Source organism: Cornus florida, unplaced genomic scaffold (assembly GCF_030987335.1).
Source record: "Cornus florida cultivar Cherokee Brave unplaced genomic scaffold, ASM3098733v1 CherokeeBrave_3.0.0_Hap2_Chr11, whole genome shotgun sequence".
In the NCBI taxonomy this organism is placed as follows: Eukaryota; Viridiplantae; Streptophyta; class Magnoliopsida; order Cornales; family Cornaceae; genus Cornus; species Cornus florida.
Window position 1 is genome coordinate 35,767,990 of NW_026775581.1, and position 15,742 is coordinate 35,783,731.

Consider the following 15,742-nt stretch of genomic DNA (forward strand, 5'->3'; position numbering starts at 1 on the left):
AGGTCATTTCCCGAAGAATAGGACAAAACCACGATTCTGGAGCTCAAAGAGATGTTCCCGGAGCTTATAAAGATATACTGGACCTTTTGAGATTATTTTGGGAGATAGTTTGGGGTAGTTGAAGAAATTGGCTAAGTATATTTGTTCTCAAGCATAAACACCCTTAGGAAGTTGAAAAGACACCTTGGAAGTTCCAAGTCCCATAGCTCGGGCATTGGCCAAAATGCTCAAGCACAAGATTTTGTGCTCGAGCACAAAATCAAGAAAGTTAGAATATATTCTAAGTGTTGGGAGAAAAGACGTTTCGAAAATAATTGATGAAAAAATGGCTAAGTGTAGAAAAAATGCTCAAGCACAAAAATTTGTGCTCGAGCATTATTGATTCTGGAAATTTCTTTAAGTGTAGGATTATTATATAATTTGTCCTTTTAAGTTCCAGACGGCCCAGATGACCCCAGAAGTCCTAAAGCCCATCCAAAAAGGAGTAGGATTCAGTTTCTCCTATAAAATTAAGAAAGTATAAAAGGCCACAAAGAAATAAATGTAGCAATTTTCAGATCTCGTGGCTGCTTTTAGGGTTTTGGAGTTCTTTTAGAAGATTAAAGAAGAAGATCCCAAGAAGAAGAGTTGCAGTCCATGAAGATGCTTTCTACACTAACAATGATGCTATCATCCATCTTCACAAGTAGCTAAATCTTCTCTTAAGGCATTGATGTAACCCGAATCTGAATAATATAGTTTGATTGTTCTTTAACTTTACGAATTTTCATTGTTTATGTATTTTAATTGCATGATTATGAGCAATTGACTTAGGATTTCTAAGCAATTGGAGTTTTAATGAATAAACTTGATTTTTGATAAAATTAATGTCTTGTCTTAGAATTGATTTTACTTTAATCAAATTTGAACTATTCTTATTGTTTGAGATTGGCGGCTAAGGGCTTCTCATAACGATTTGAATAATGATCATGCAATAGTGCTTTAATTGTATTGTGAATAAATGTTTTGATAATTTATGCTTAGGGAAGATGAATTATTCTATAATTTAGTTTAGAGTAGTTAGGTAGATAATTCGTGCCAACCGAAGATAGGTTATTTCTTAACGTAAATTCATGATTTATCTTCTTAAAATTGAATTAAATTGGATGTTAATTCATTTAATTCTGGATTATGCATAAATATTGAAATCCCTAAAGGTGAATCAATTGACTATATTATGAGGTTCGTGGTGAAGTCAAGCCCTAAGCATTTCTTGTCTTGATCTCAATTGTTGTTCTACTTGCTTATTTTTACTTTTCATATTATTTAGATATAATTAACACATAAAATCTTCTCTTTAAATTAAATTAGCAGTTAATTTTACACTTGACAATCCAACACAGTCCTTGAGGTTCGACACCCTAAACATAGCCCTATCCTATAAGGATTCATACTATTGCAAGTGGTTTTTACTATTAAAAACATACACATCAATTTTTGACTTTTTTTAATTTGTGCTCGAGCACATCCACCCTATATTAAGTAATGAGATGCTTGAGTCTAGATGGGAGCGAGGTGATTGACATCCATGGGGACTAAGTAGTTGCAAAGGAATGATATGTGGTGACACTTAAGGGTAAGGCAATCGCCCATGCTGTGAGCCTGAAATAGCAGTTAGATAACCCTTTGCCCAACAAGATAGAGATAGGGGTGGAGGAGTCGGTTCTCACGATGGAACCACTCGAAGAAGTGCAGATCGACCCCTTGGAACTAGGAAGAATATCGAAGATAAGATCGATGTAGACTACGGAGGAAAAGTAGATGTTAATTGGAATCTTAAAGAGAAGCATTGATATATTCACCTGGAGTCACTAAGACATGCCAAGAGTCAATCCATCCTTTTCTCGCCACTGCCTTAATGTGGATCCATATTTCAAACCCGTCTGACAGAAGCAAAGAAGGTTTGCGCTAGAGCAAAATCAAATCATAGCAGAAGAGGTGGACAGATTGCTGGAGGCAGGATTCATCAGAGAAGTTCAGTATCCCTCCTGGTTGTCCAATGTGGTGGTCGTCCTAAAGAAAAATGGAAAGTGGAGAGTCTTGTTGGTTCTATTGTTTGCTCTTTTAATGTTAAAAGAAGATATTGTTTGAAGTGCTATCTTCTAGGGGTTGTTTGGCAACTATAAGGTCACAAGGGGTATTTGTGTCATTCCACACATGTAAATGGTCAACCTATACTTGCTTGAGATGGTGCATTGTGTATTAGAGCTTAGATAAATATTTCTAAGGACTTAACAGTGGCTGCAAAACAGTGAGTGCTATGTAGAGTTCTCAAGGGCAATTTTGGCAATTCATTACACATAAATATACACTACATTGTGTCCTTCATAAGGCTTACACGTGCTCAATGGTCCTGCTGTGGGCATTGGTGGACGTGATATTCAATTTCTTGGCCAAAAAGCTTATCTTCTTTTTCTACAGCTGGTGTGTGCAAGTGTTTGTGTGTACAAGGCCAATGTAGGGTCTGTCAAAGAAAAGTGGTCCACACACCTAAGGATTTACAGAAAATACTCTATAACCTGATTGGTACACGATTATTCAGCCTTATCCTCAGCTAGGGTTTCAAGTTGAAGACTATAAATACAATGTTATAGCAGCAGCCTGCTTTAAGCCTCATTTGCTGAACTTTACAAATCTCTAGAGGGGCTGCATTTCAAGAAGTCTTTGAGAGAAACTCGAGAGAATCAATATCATGGAAGTTTTCTGAGTATGTGGTAAATTAAGGGAGCTGAAAATACCTCAGAATAACACCTGTGAGAGTATACAACTTGAGGATGAAAATGAGGCCTATTTGTAGCTGATTTCCTGGTGCAAATTGGTGTTTAGAGAGGTCCAAACCTACTGTGAGTATTCTAAGAACTGAAGTTGAGCTTAAGCAAATGTATTTTGCTACTTTACAACTATTCTAAGTGACCACAAGCACATATTACCACTACAGTAAGTTTCAGTATCTCAAAACTGCTATATTTAATTTTCTGGTGCAAATATCTGCTGATATGAAGTGTGAATATGGGTATCTATTTGAGAAGTGTATTTATAACACCTGAGCATGATTGAAATATGTAATTAAAGCTGCTCAAATTGATATCTGTAAAGAGAACCATCTTAGCAGCTTTGTTGTTCTTAAATACTACTTGAGCTAGAGTATTAAAAGTTGAGTTAATTAAAATCACTGAGAGTGATATAACATATTACTTCTATCTAGATTATCCATTAAACATGATTAGTATATTGAAACAATGCTGGGGACCTAAGTTTCGAATTGCTATATGCTGAAATTTCAGTTTTGCCCTTCAGAACAATGATAGTTGTGTTTCTGCAGAAAATAGCCTGATGTGAGAGCTGTAACTACAATATACTTATTTGATTGCTATGTTATTCATCTGAGCACATGTAATTTGATTATATAAGACTGTTTGCATTGTGAGCTGGTATGTTTGGCTGTGAAATTACAGTCTTGTCCCTTAGAGCAAAATCACATCAGAGTTTTGTCTTGAAGAACTCCTTGAACTGAAATTAAGTGTTATCTGGCTATATATTGAGTATTACTGATCTGAGCAAGTTCTATATGTTGAGTAAATGTTGCTGAAAGCTACAGTGAGCCTAAGTTGATGCTGCATTGCACTTTGACCCACCAAACCTAACATCTGCAGAATTCTACAAGAAAGAATTTGAAGCTTCAGTTTAAGTACTTGAACTGTGAACCTCTTGTGAGCTGAGATCTGTTTATATTGTTGTGGTCAGTGTGTTGATTAACTGAGCTAGTGTCTATTGAGTTAATTAAGGCTGTGAAATTAGAGAAAGGGTGAATACTGAAGCTACATTATACATTTATTGATCTGCCATTGAAATCTATTATGAAGCCTATTGTGGATTGTTTACTTCTCTTCTTGGTGTGTTGATTGAATTTATCATTCAAGCAAGTTTATATTGAAGTTTAAAAACCGTGAAAGCATTGAAAAGGGCTGAGGTGAATCTGCACTGTGATATGACCTTTCAACCCTTGATTTTAGGGTTTAAGCCTATTGGGAGCTATCATTGTGTTACCTTGCTTATCTAATTGAGTAGATCACTCAAGCAAGCGTATTTGGCTGAGACAAGGCTGGGGGAACCTAGTTTGATCATCATGTGAAGTTGCATTGGGTTTTTGACAGATCTATCCCTCTTGTTGCAGAGAAGTTAAAACTAGTGTTTCATTGTGTTCTACACTTAAGGCTGTATATTACATTCTTACATTGTGTTGCAGCTTAAGTGCATTGTACTTAGTGTATTGACACTTCATTGTAAATGGTAGTGGGGCTTTGATACCTCACCCCATTGTTGATTAAGCTAATGAGAGCTTTTGGGTCCAAGCAAGGTTGCTTAGGACAGGGGGAGTGCTTGTGAGCATATTGGTGAGCTAGTGTGTGTGTATTGGTTGTGAAAACTAGTGTCTATTCTTGTACAAGGGTGTGTGCAGAGAGTGAGACAGCTGAGTGTTTAACAAGATACATACAGCTAGTGGATGATTTATTGGCTGAGGCCAAGAACCAAGGTTTTTTCCTATTGAGTGGGTTTCCTTGTATATCTTGTGTCATGTGCTTGATTTGTGTTGATTGGTTTTGTTGACCAAGAAAAGAAAGTTTAAATAGACCAATTCACCCCCCCTTTTAGTCTAACAAGTCTGCATTGATTTCATAAACTTAAATAAGGCTTATCTGAAAGACAGTTTCCCCTTTTAAAAATTGACCAAATGGTAGACGCAACCACTGGGTACGAGCGTTTAACCTTCCTGGATGCATATTCAGGCTACAATCAAATACCCATGCACCCAGATGATAAAAAGAAGAAATCTTTCATAACAGTTTGAGGAACCTATTACTACAAAGTAACGCGCTTAGTAGAAGATACCTAAGGTGCTAACCTTGGACTCCCTTGAGCCACACATTATACATACGGGATAAAAGAAAACCGAGATCATACTTGGGGATTTTATAGCATTTAATTCACAAAATCAATTTTCAACAATAATATTTAAGAATTTCAACACAAGTATGCATAGAATGCAATGTAATGCCCCATATTTCCCAACTTTGGTCTCAACCGACCCTTACTTGGCCTCTATTGGTCCTAAACTTGGTCTTTACCAACCTACAACTCACATTTGAAAACCGCTAACTGACTTTACCGAAGCGAGATTGATTTACTATCCTTGGTTCTAAATCCAACAACCATTTGGGGCCTAGAAATCTACTTTTCATGTCCTAAATCGGCAAACACTCCCTCTAGGTCGGATTAGCACCAGACTTTTGAAATTCGGTTCTTTTTTTATAAAATCTTTTCAAAACCCATTTTCTTAATCAAATTCCCCAACCATGCTATGCATGTAACTATGGCACGAACGTAACATTTTCTAGAATTCAAATCTATTCACAACATACCCATCAATTTGATCATAAGCATAGCATTTTCATTTAAATAGAGCACAACATGTCACTTTGTTGTAACCACTTACAAGAATGCTCATCATAAAATCTCATGTCATCACAAATCATGCTACAATTTATATATTAAGCAACTTTGCGCCAAAATCATGCAATACACATACTTATCATGAAATTAAACACATATTTGTTCGCATACTAGCATGTTTCCACACTTTAACAAATTCCTATTAAAAAATTAATAATTGAGAAAACAGAGACAATATCAACAAAGCCCAAGGGATTTGATTTTTTTTTTTCACAAAATTATACTCCTAAATGGGAGTTGACTTTGGCGGGTCCCCATGATTTGAATGACTGGATTTTCTGATCACAAATACGTAACATTTCATATACTCCATATTATTATTATTTTTTATTGTTGGCATTTTTTATTTTTTTTCATTTTTTTTCCCACAAGATTATAAATATGTAAAAAGTTTTGAGTATGACTACATTGACTAGTCAATATTTGAATACTACACACATGACCGTTATTCGGTTAAATTACACTTTGAAATCGCTTAAAAGAAACGCGGCTGCTAACGGGAAAAGCTAAAATATCAGAGAGCCCAAGGAAACAGAAGAACCCTGTTCTCTTGCTTGTTTAAAACCCTAAGATTGATTGTCGGTCTTTTTTCTGTCCTCCAAAGCCTTGCTGGATTTTTATTTTCTCCAAACCCTAATCCTAATTCAAGGTCTGTTACATTCTCTCTCCATATATACGGAGTATTATATTATATAGTCGTGTATAAACCCTAATTTCAAGAAGCATTTGAAAATTGGTGAAATAGAAGAGGTAAAAGATGAAGAGAAAGCAAGAACTTGAGCTTCAATACAAGGTTGAACAGAAGAGTGCGTGTAAATTTGGAGATGGAGTGGCATGGTTAAGAGGGGCGATGATAGGGAAAGGAAGTTACGGGTCAGTTTATTTCGCGGATTCCAAGAAACCGAGATTGCGATATAGCTATTTGCCTTCAGTTATTGCTGTGAAATCTGCTGAGGTCTCTATTTCAGGTTCAATCCAGAAGGAGAGAGAGGTTTTGAGTAACATCCAATGGTGCCCTTATATTATTCGATGTTTTGGGGATGAGATCACGACCAGTGAAAATGGTGAGATGGTGTATAATTTGTTGTTGGAGTATGGTCCTGGAGGAACCCTAGCTGGTTTGATTAAGAAATCAAGCGGTTGTGGGTTGCCTGAATCCGATGTTAGGTGCTATACGAGGTCAATTCTTCGAGGGCTTAATCACATTCATGAGAGTCGTTATGTTCACTGTGATATGAAGCCTGAGAACATAATACTTCTGCCTATTACTACAGGTGCTGTTACCAAATTTAAGGCCAAGATTGGTGATTTTGGGTTGGCGAAGAGGGTGGAAAAGAACGATCCTTATTTGAGAGGCACTCCTCTATATTTGTCGCCCGAAGCTGTGGTTGATAACATACGAGAGCCTCCCTCTGATGTTTGGGCTCTTGGCTGTATTGTGCTTGAGATGCTAACAGGGAAGCCGCCTTGGGATACGAAAGAAGATCAGGATGCCGAGAGCCTTCTACGTCAGATTGGTAAAGGGTGTACATTGCCTACAATTCCAAGCAAGATATCAAAAGAGGGGAGGGATTTCTTGAAGTGTTGTTTTGTGAGGACGGCCAAGTTTAGATTGACAGCTGAAATGCTACTGAACCACCCATATATAGAAGGATTAGTTGATGATGATGGAGAAGTTGAACAAGAGGACGAAGTCTTTAATGCGGACCTGTCATTTACGTTCTCTGATAATGATGATGAGTTCAGTTCTTACGGCTTCTCGGATGATTGTAGCTTCATATCTGAAGGAGACTCCTTCTATTCTTCGTCAGAAGAAGATGTAGAGGAGATGGATAATGAAGTGGTTTCTAGTTTTGCTGAAGAAGAAGCATCAGAAGTTCAAGAAAGGGTGGACATTACAAAGTCTAGCAATGCTCCTGAACTCGACCAGGTTTCATCAATCAAAATGCAGCAGTGTCCAATTGCTTTTGCCATTCCTGCTGGACTATAGCACTTACTGTGTCAGTACATTTAGTCATTCTTAAAAAGTGTATTTAGAGGTCATTTTACAAAGAGCTTTCTTACTGTACACATTACATTACGTCTTCACGTGTCATATTTGTTAAAAGTCCAGGAATTATTATTCTTTTCAATAGATAATAAACCCAGCATTTTAGTATGTTATAATTGTATTTCTTCCATTTCCAAGGAACCAGGCAGTTAAAATTATTATTGACATGAATATTATAATCAATTGTTACCTCCCATGAACTCTTGAGATACCCAACATGCACATGCAGACTGAAATATTTTCCTCAAGACTGTCATTCAATTATCAAGATTGTTCCTATATAAGAAAATCTGAAATTGTCTTAGCTAACTAGTAATCATGGGTGGTACAGACTGATGGCAGAAAAATGAGTCTTTGTGCAGCAGATATTCTCAGCTAAAAACTATTCATGAAACCAAAGTACATATTGCTGTTCATAAACTATGAATCAGACCAATTCTGAGAAACTTGGTCATCCGATCTCATTCATTTTCAATAAGCACATGTTAGATTTTTGGCCCACGTGGCTTCAAAGTTTATATTGAATTTTTTTTAATGAAGTCTTTTTTATTTGCATTCCATAGGGATTATGGATATGTATTGTCTCATATAATTAACTCCAAATTAAAATGGAGCAAGTTTACATCATGTGGTGTTGGTGAAATGATATGGTTGATACACTGAGAAGACACAGGAAAAACAACTTTTTTTTATTATTTGTTTTGTATCTTAAGATTTAAACAAGCCCAGTAGGCTTCCAAATCCAATACTTGATTTGATCGAGGGTTAATTAAATCTGATTTTATGTGTTTTACATGGTCTATTGTTTGAGGGTTAATCAAATCATTGTGTGTGGTTATGTTCACAGCAATATAGACCTGAGATCATTTTACTCTTGCCTGCTACTATTGTTAATACTATATGCATGATGAGCTTGGTAATTGTGGGTTGTCAAGAAGGCAAAAAACCGGAGATTTGATCATTACTTGAGAGGCACCTCCCCCAGTATTTGGGCTCATGGCCTTCTTGTGCATGAATTGCTACTAGCAAAGTCTCTTTGATATAGGTAACAAGATTTGGTGAAGGTCATGAATTGCCTAAAATCCGAAGTAAGATACTGAAAGTGGGAAAGGGATGTCTTCTAAAGAAGGCATGTATGGACAGACTGCTGAAATGGTGTTATATCAATCATTTTTTGCAGGATTGTCGAAAATAAATGTTTAAGTTGGGGAGAATGAAGAATTAGAAGAGGTTTCAGATGCAGATCGTTGTTCTTGTGTGATTGATGACAATGATAATGATTCTTGATCAGGTGAATCGAGCATCAAACCTGACAAAGATTTGTTCCAGTTCACTCCTCCCAGCATCCCTAGTGGGCAGAATCAACACTAGGTAATTACATTTCCTTTCTTTTCTTTAATTCAAGTCTTTTTTTTTTTTTTTTTTCCTAAATAATTCAAATCTTTCCATTGTGATTCACTAGTTGTGACATTAGTGGTGATGACGTTATATGATTTCTTCATTCCATTGAAATCTCTAAATTAGATTTTGTGAATTTATCTCAAGATTTATGTTCAAATCTAGTAGTTCTAATTTAGAAATAGAGATGCTATATAGGTAATTTTATTGTGACTAGGAAATTGTAATTTCTTCTCTCATTTTGTGCTAGTGAAAGAGCATGGGCACTATAATCCAATCATACCTCTCTTAATGAACGGCACCAATTCAGGGAATATAAATATATATATATTGTTGAAGGATATATATATATAAGTTATACTCTCTCTAAAAACTTAAGCTTTTGGAGTAGATGGTTGTTAACATGGTATCAGAACCAAAGGTCTCGAGTTCAAACCTCACAGTCACCCTAATAAATAATTGAAAAACACGTGTTGGACCAAAAAGAAGGCCATGCGTAAGGGGGTGTGTTGAATGATATGTATAAAAATTAAAGTTGCACCCTCTCTAACAGCTTAAACTTTTCGATAAGATGTTTGTTAACTTGGTATTAGAGCCAAATGTCTCGTGTTCAGACCTCACCGTCACCCTGATAATTAAAATTGAAACATGTGTAGGACCAAAAGAAAGCCACACGTGAGGGGGCGTGTTGAAGGATTTATATATTTAAGTTACACTCTCTCTAACATCTCAAGCTTTTGGAGTAGATGGTTGTTAACATATATGAATGGCATGGCAACCACTTTCTATCAGCACTTTAGGTTAAAACTTGAGATTGTACAATTGAGTTACCTGAATGCCAAGATAGAACTTACCTATATGTAATACATGCCTTTAAATTTTACTTACACTTTGAATTGCATATTTGCTTGACATTTTTAAACTCCAACATGATATCCAACTATCAGTTCAAGAGATCTAAAACAATAAAAAATCATCTGTAACATTCATACTTCTCAACTTCCAAGTTGGAAATAATGTCCATCTAGACCTTTTTTTTTTTTTCCTCTAATCATGTTATTATATTTAAATGCTTAATTATCAGAAGAAACAGAAAAAATGGTTTAGATCTTAAAGATTTTAATTTTGTCTTCTCCTCACTAATTTTCTTGACTGCACATAAGTTGCATTTATATGCCTTAAAGATTTTAAGTTTCTCTTCTCCTCACTAATTGTTTTGACTGTACATAAGTTGCATTCCTGTGTGCTGAAATGTTTACAGTAGAAGGAAGTCAAGTAGAGCAGCGTTTAAAGACATTGCAAGGTGCCACAGAAAAGCAGGGAGGGACCACTCTCCAAATTATTATCAAAGAAGGTCCCCTTTATATGCGATATAAGGAGACTTCTCTGCACAAGATATCCTCTCTCTCTCTCTCTCTCTCATTATTTATTTATTTAGTTTTTGCATTGTGAATAAGATCTCATTTAATATCGCTTTTTGTGTCTGTTACTTTGGTTTTTTTTTTTTTGGTTTAAATCTTACTTTGCATATGGCTTTTCTTTCCAGAAATAGACTAAGGATTTACTGAGTTTTGAATTTTGGTATAAGTGTTTCACTATTGCTACATGATCAAGTATTAGTCTTACTCAATTCGTATGAAAATGGATGTATCAATATTGTTACATGGATAAATGATACTCGTAAAGACGGTTTGAAATTGATAGTTTGTTTGTTCTTGTTAAGCAGTAGGATCAGTATTAGAAATTGATACAATTGGAGAATATTTTTACATCAGCCTTGTGGGTTCTTCGTGGCTCTTAAAGAATCACCAAGTCAATGAATTTTGATACATAATGTCACCAGGGATGATTGTTTGGTACAGTGTAAAGTTCAGGCTGTAAAGCATCAGAATTCAATTTCTAGTCCAAGGGGTGCTCTTTATCAAAATAATGTCAAAGGTCAGGTATGTACCCAATCTACCACTCCTAGAACCTTCCATTAACAGATACACATTTTATATTGGTACACTAGCGCAGCAAGGTTGCAGAAAATAAGGAAGAATATCACAGCAATCGTTCTTTGCTATGAAGCATGGATATATTTCGAACACACACACACACACAAAAGAAGAAATGATTTTTCTTTCTTTTGCATCCTACAAGTAATTAAATGTCTCTCCAGTTCTATTTTTTTGTTAGAATTTTTTTTTCTATTTAAGTATGTTTAGACTGATTGTCCCTATATAAGAAAATATGAAATTGTCTTAGCTAACTAGTTTTACCAAATTGCCAGTATAAGATTGGCAAAGATGGTATATGCTATTTGATCTGCTTAATTCCAGACCTTTTTTTAACTATCTAGTTCTACATGTGTTATTGAAGCATTGAGTCGATAAAGATTAGATACAATCATGGGTGGTACGAACAAATGGCAGAAAAATGGATCTTTGTGCAGCAGATATTCTCAGCTAAAAACTATTCATGAAACCAAAGTACATATTGCTGTTCATAAACTATGACTCAGACCAATTCTGAGAAACTTGGTCATCCGATCTCAATTCATTTTCAGTAAACACATGTTAGATTTTTGGCCCTCGTGGCTTCAAAGTTTCCACAACTATAAATACATCCAGATTTTTATTGGATAGAGCACTAATAGGAAATGTCATACTATCAAAAATTATATTGAATTTTCTTTTCAATGAAGTCTTTTTTATTTGCATTCCATAGGGATTATGGATATTTATTGTCTTGTATAATTAACTCCAAATTAAAATGGAGCAAGTTTACATCATGTAGTGTTAGTGAAATGATCCGGTTGATACACTGAGAAGTAGAGGAAAAACAATTTATTTTATTTATTTATTTGTTTTGTATCTTAAGATTAAAACAAGACCAGTAGGCTTCCAAATCCAATAGTTGATTTGATCAAGGAAACAGGCAGCAGAGGGTTAATTAAATCTGATTTTATGTGTTTTACATGGTCTATTGTTTGAGGGTTAATCAAATCATTGTGTGTGGTTATGTTCACAGCAGTATCTTGCCTGCTACTGTTGTTAGTACTATATACATGACAAGCTTGGTAATTGTGGGTTGTCAAGAAGGCGAAAGGGAAGAAAAACCGGAGGTTTGATCATTACTTGAGCAGCACCTCCCCCAATATTTGGGCTTGTGGCCTTCTTGTGCATGAATTGGTAACAAGATTTGGTGAAGGTCGTGCATTGCCTAAAATCCGAAGTAAGATACTGAAAGAGGGAAATTTGAAAAGGGATGTCTTCTAAAGAAGTTATGTACAGACAGATTGCTGAGATGGTATTGGATTAATCGTTTGTAGCATGATTATCAAAAATAGATGTTTAAGTTGGGGAGAATGAAGAATTCGAAGAGGTTTCAGATGCAGTACATTGTTCTTGTGTGACCGATGACAATGGTAATGATTCTTGATCAGGTGAATCGAGCATCAATCCTGACAAGGATTTGTACCAGTTCACTCTTCCCAGCATCCCTAGTGGGCAGAATCAACACTAGAAAAAAATTGGTTTAGATCTTAAAGATTTAAATTTCTCTTCTCCTCACTAATTTTCTTGACTGCACATAATTTGCATTCATATGCCTTAAAGATTTTAAGTTTCTCTTCTCCTCGCTAATTTTTTTGACTGTGCATAATTGCATCCCTGTGTGCTGAAACGTTTACAGTAGAAGGAAGTCAAGTAGAGCAGCATTTAAAGACATTGCAAGGTGCCACAGAAAAGCAGCGAGGGACCACTCTCCAAATTATTATCAAAGACTGTCCCCTTTATATGCGATAAGGAGACTTCTCTGCTCAAGATATCCTCCCTCTCTCTCTCTCTTATTTTTTTTTATTTTTTATTTTTTATTTTTTATTTTTTTATTTTTTATTTTTTTTGCTTTTAAAATCATACTTTGTATATGGCTTTTCTTTCTAGATATAGACAAAGGATTCACTGAGTTTTGAATTTTGGTATAAGTATTCCACTATTGCTACATGGTCAAGTGTTAGTCTTACTCAATTCGTATGAAAATTGATGTATCAATATTGTTACATGCATAAATGATACTCGTAGATACATTTGAAATTGATAGTTTGTTCGTTCTTGTTAAGCAATAGGATCAGTATCAGAAATGGATACAATTGGAGAATATTTTTACATCAGACTTGTGGGTTCTTTGTGTCTCTTAAAGAATCACCAAGTCAATGAATTTTGATACATAATGTCACCAGGGATGATCATTTGGTACAATGTAAAAGTTCAGGCCGTAAAGCATGAGAATTCAATTTCGAGTCCAAGGGAAGCTCTTTATCAAAATAATGTCAAAGGTCAGGTATGTACTCCATCTACCACTCCCAGAACCTTCCATTGACAGATACACATTTTATATTCGCACACTAGTGCAGCAAGGTTGCAGAAAATAAGGAAGAATATCACAGCAATCGTTCTTTGCTATGAAGCATGATATATATCTAAAGGGGGAGATACCCTTGTCGGGTCCATGTCGGATATCAACACTCCTTAGATACTTGCGGATACGTGTCCAATACTTCCTAAATGTATTCATAATTTAGAATAATTATTATTTTTTTAATACATACCTGATACTTTTCTGATACTCCTATCACGTCTCTGATACTTTCATATTTCAGCATATATTTAACAAGTCTTAACTATTATGATGTAGCTTTTCCAAGTATGATATCATAATATAATTGTTGAGGAAAGTTATGGATGCCTTCAAAAAAGATGTATTAGAGACATTTATCATGACTAATTTATTCCAAATTTTATCCATGCAGTATAACTCCCCACTCCCAACTTGCTTCTCAGAATTTTTTAGAAGGAAATAATAGTAGCAATTTATATCATGACGAACAATTATTATTTTGAAGTTAATCTATATATATATATATATATATATATATAAAATTTTATACATATCTACATTATTATTATATATCTTGTCATGTCCTCGCCTTTTTTTATCCTATATTTTAAGAATTTGTCGTATTACCGTATTCATAACGTGTTGTGTTGTGTCATGTCATGTCATGTCTATATATCCCGTATCCGTATCCGTATCTGTGTCCATGTTTCATAAGGAATTGTGAAAAGTTTAGTTGACTTAAAAATGTAGGATATTTTCAAAACCAATTATGAAGTTAGGCCTGTTTCTTCATATATTTTTTAAAATGCTGATTTGTTTTACTGCTACTGAAATTGATTTTGCTCTCCTAGGTAGTGATTGGACCAATTCTTGGGCACTTTCATCAGTTCAACCCTTTGCATTTGACAACAAGATTCTTAAATCTGATGGATTTGAGGTACTCGATTAAGAAACCTGTTATTGTGATATTGTTTAACACCATAATAACATTTTTATATAATGAGAAGCAATATAATTAATTTCATGATCTGTTTGTAAGATACTTCTAAAGAGTGCAATAATTTTAGACCTATTCTGTTTTATTTCCTTTTTCATTTAATTATATAGTCCTATATTAATCAAACCCTGTTTGATTGCTAAAAATTGAGGAATATGGAACAAAAATCTGGATTGCTATGACCATTTCAGACTTGAATGGATGTTTTCAATGCTTGTATCAAGCTTATCAGCCATCAACAAATTTTGTTTAGTGGTAGCCGCTAAAGATATCAATCATATTTTAAAAGAGAAATTGGTATATTACACTTCCAGAACCTGAAACAGTGAATCATCAGTTGCCTCTTAAGAAACTCAGTGAATCAAGCTTACTTGATTTGGTTGTTATATGGTCTAAGTAGTTAGTGGCATGTAATAATATCAAGACAAATTCGTCTCTCTTCAACCTTTGTATTGATAATATTGCATTGTGGGGTGGACCTTGGAACAGATCACTTCTTGGGGTATTTACACTAACACTCAGATGGTTGCACTTTCTCATTCCACTTCATTGGATGAAATGGTGCATTTAAATGAGTTTTGAATGGCATGCATATGCCACATTTCCGTGAATAGAAGTTAATTTCTGAATGTTGGATGCTAAAGTGATACACTTAGATTTTCTGGTTAAGGGTTCTGGCAGGAAGCTACTTAAGGCTTTTTTTAAAGACGTTTAGCTGAAATGACCACATGGAAGCTAAAATATTGTTTTCACCTGTAGGATTCTGACTTTGGCATGAGACACTTTTATGCTGCATTTGATGTTTTTAGGGAAAACAAAATAAATTTTTGCACGTGAGCAGATAAATTGGAGGGTTTGTTCTTTAGAGCAGCCATTTGGTGCAAATAGTGCCAAAAGCTAAGCAATCCTCCCAGAACCCTTAATTATAAGAGATATTTAAATGCTACATTTTGGTCTTTAAAGATGAAATGCTGCATATTAACAATGAGAAGCCAATATTAAGCATTTTGACAGGAAAAAGGATGTGTTTGAGATGGCTAAAGATAAACTGCTGTTGCATTTTAACCACGAGAAACCAAAATGCTGGCAGCTAGAGGCCAACCAAAATGCTGCATCATGATAGTCAGATGCTTGAGTAAGAATAAAAAAAAGTCAGATGCTAAACTGATGCTTTTTTGTAGGGAGATTTAAATATGCTAGTTTTTGGCCTGTTCCGTAAAATGCTTTGAGTAGGGTGAATAACATGCTACATTTTGAAGGTAAGATAAATAAATGCTGCATTTCGTACGTACAAATTTATTCATTTACTGTTGCACAAATTATGGATGATATTTCATGATACCCCCCCATACCCCCCCCCCCCCCGC

At 35.1% G+C, this 15,742-nt stretch overlaps 1 protein-coding gene and 1 long non-coding RNA gene across 2 annotated transcripts; both read left to right on the forward strand.

Moving 5' to 3' along the window:
• Window positions 1-2,661: 2,661 nt before the first annotated feature.
• On the forward strand, window positions 2,662-7,708 carry LOC132284943 (mitogen-activated protein kinase kinase kinase 20-like). Its single transcript, XM_059787083.1, has one exon. The coding sequence runs from the start codon at window positions 6,308-6,310 to the stop codon at window positions 7,538-7,540; it is 1,233 nt and encodes a 410-aa protein (XP_059643066.1). The 5' UTR covers window positions 2,662-6,307; the 3' UTR covers window positions 7,541-7,708.
• A 1,020-nt stretch (window positions 7,709-8,728) lies between these two features.
• LOC132286612 (uncharacterized) lies at window positions 8,729-15,705 on the forward strand. The gene is made up of 4 exons (XR_009472821.1): window positions 8,729-8,971; window positions 10,260-13,321; window positions 14,230-14,315; window positions 15,557-15,705. It is a non-coding gene; the product is annotated as an uncharacterized LOC132286612 (long non-coding RNA).
• The last annotated feature ends 37 nt before the right edge of the window (window positions 15,706-15,742 follow it).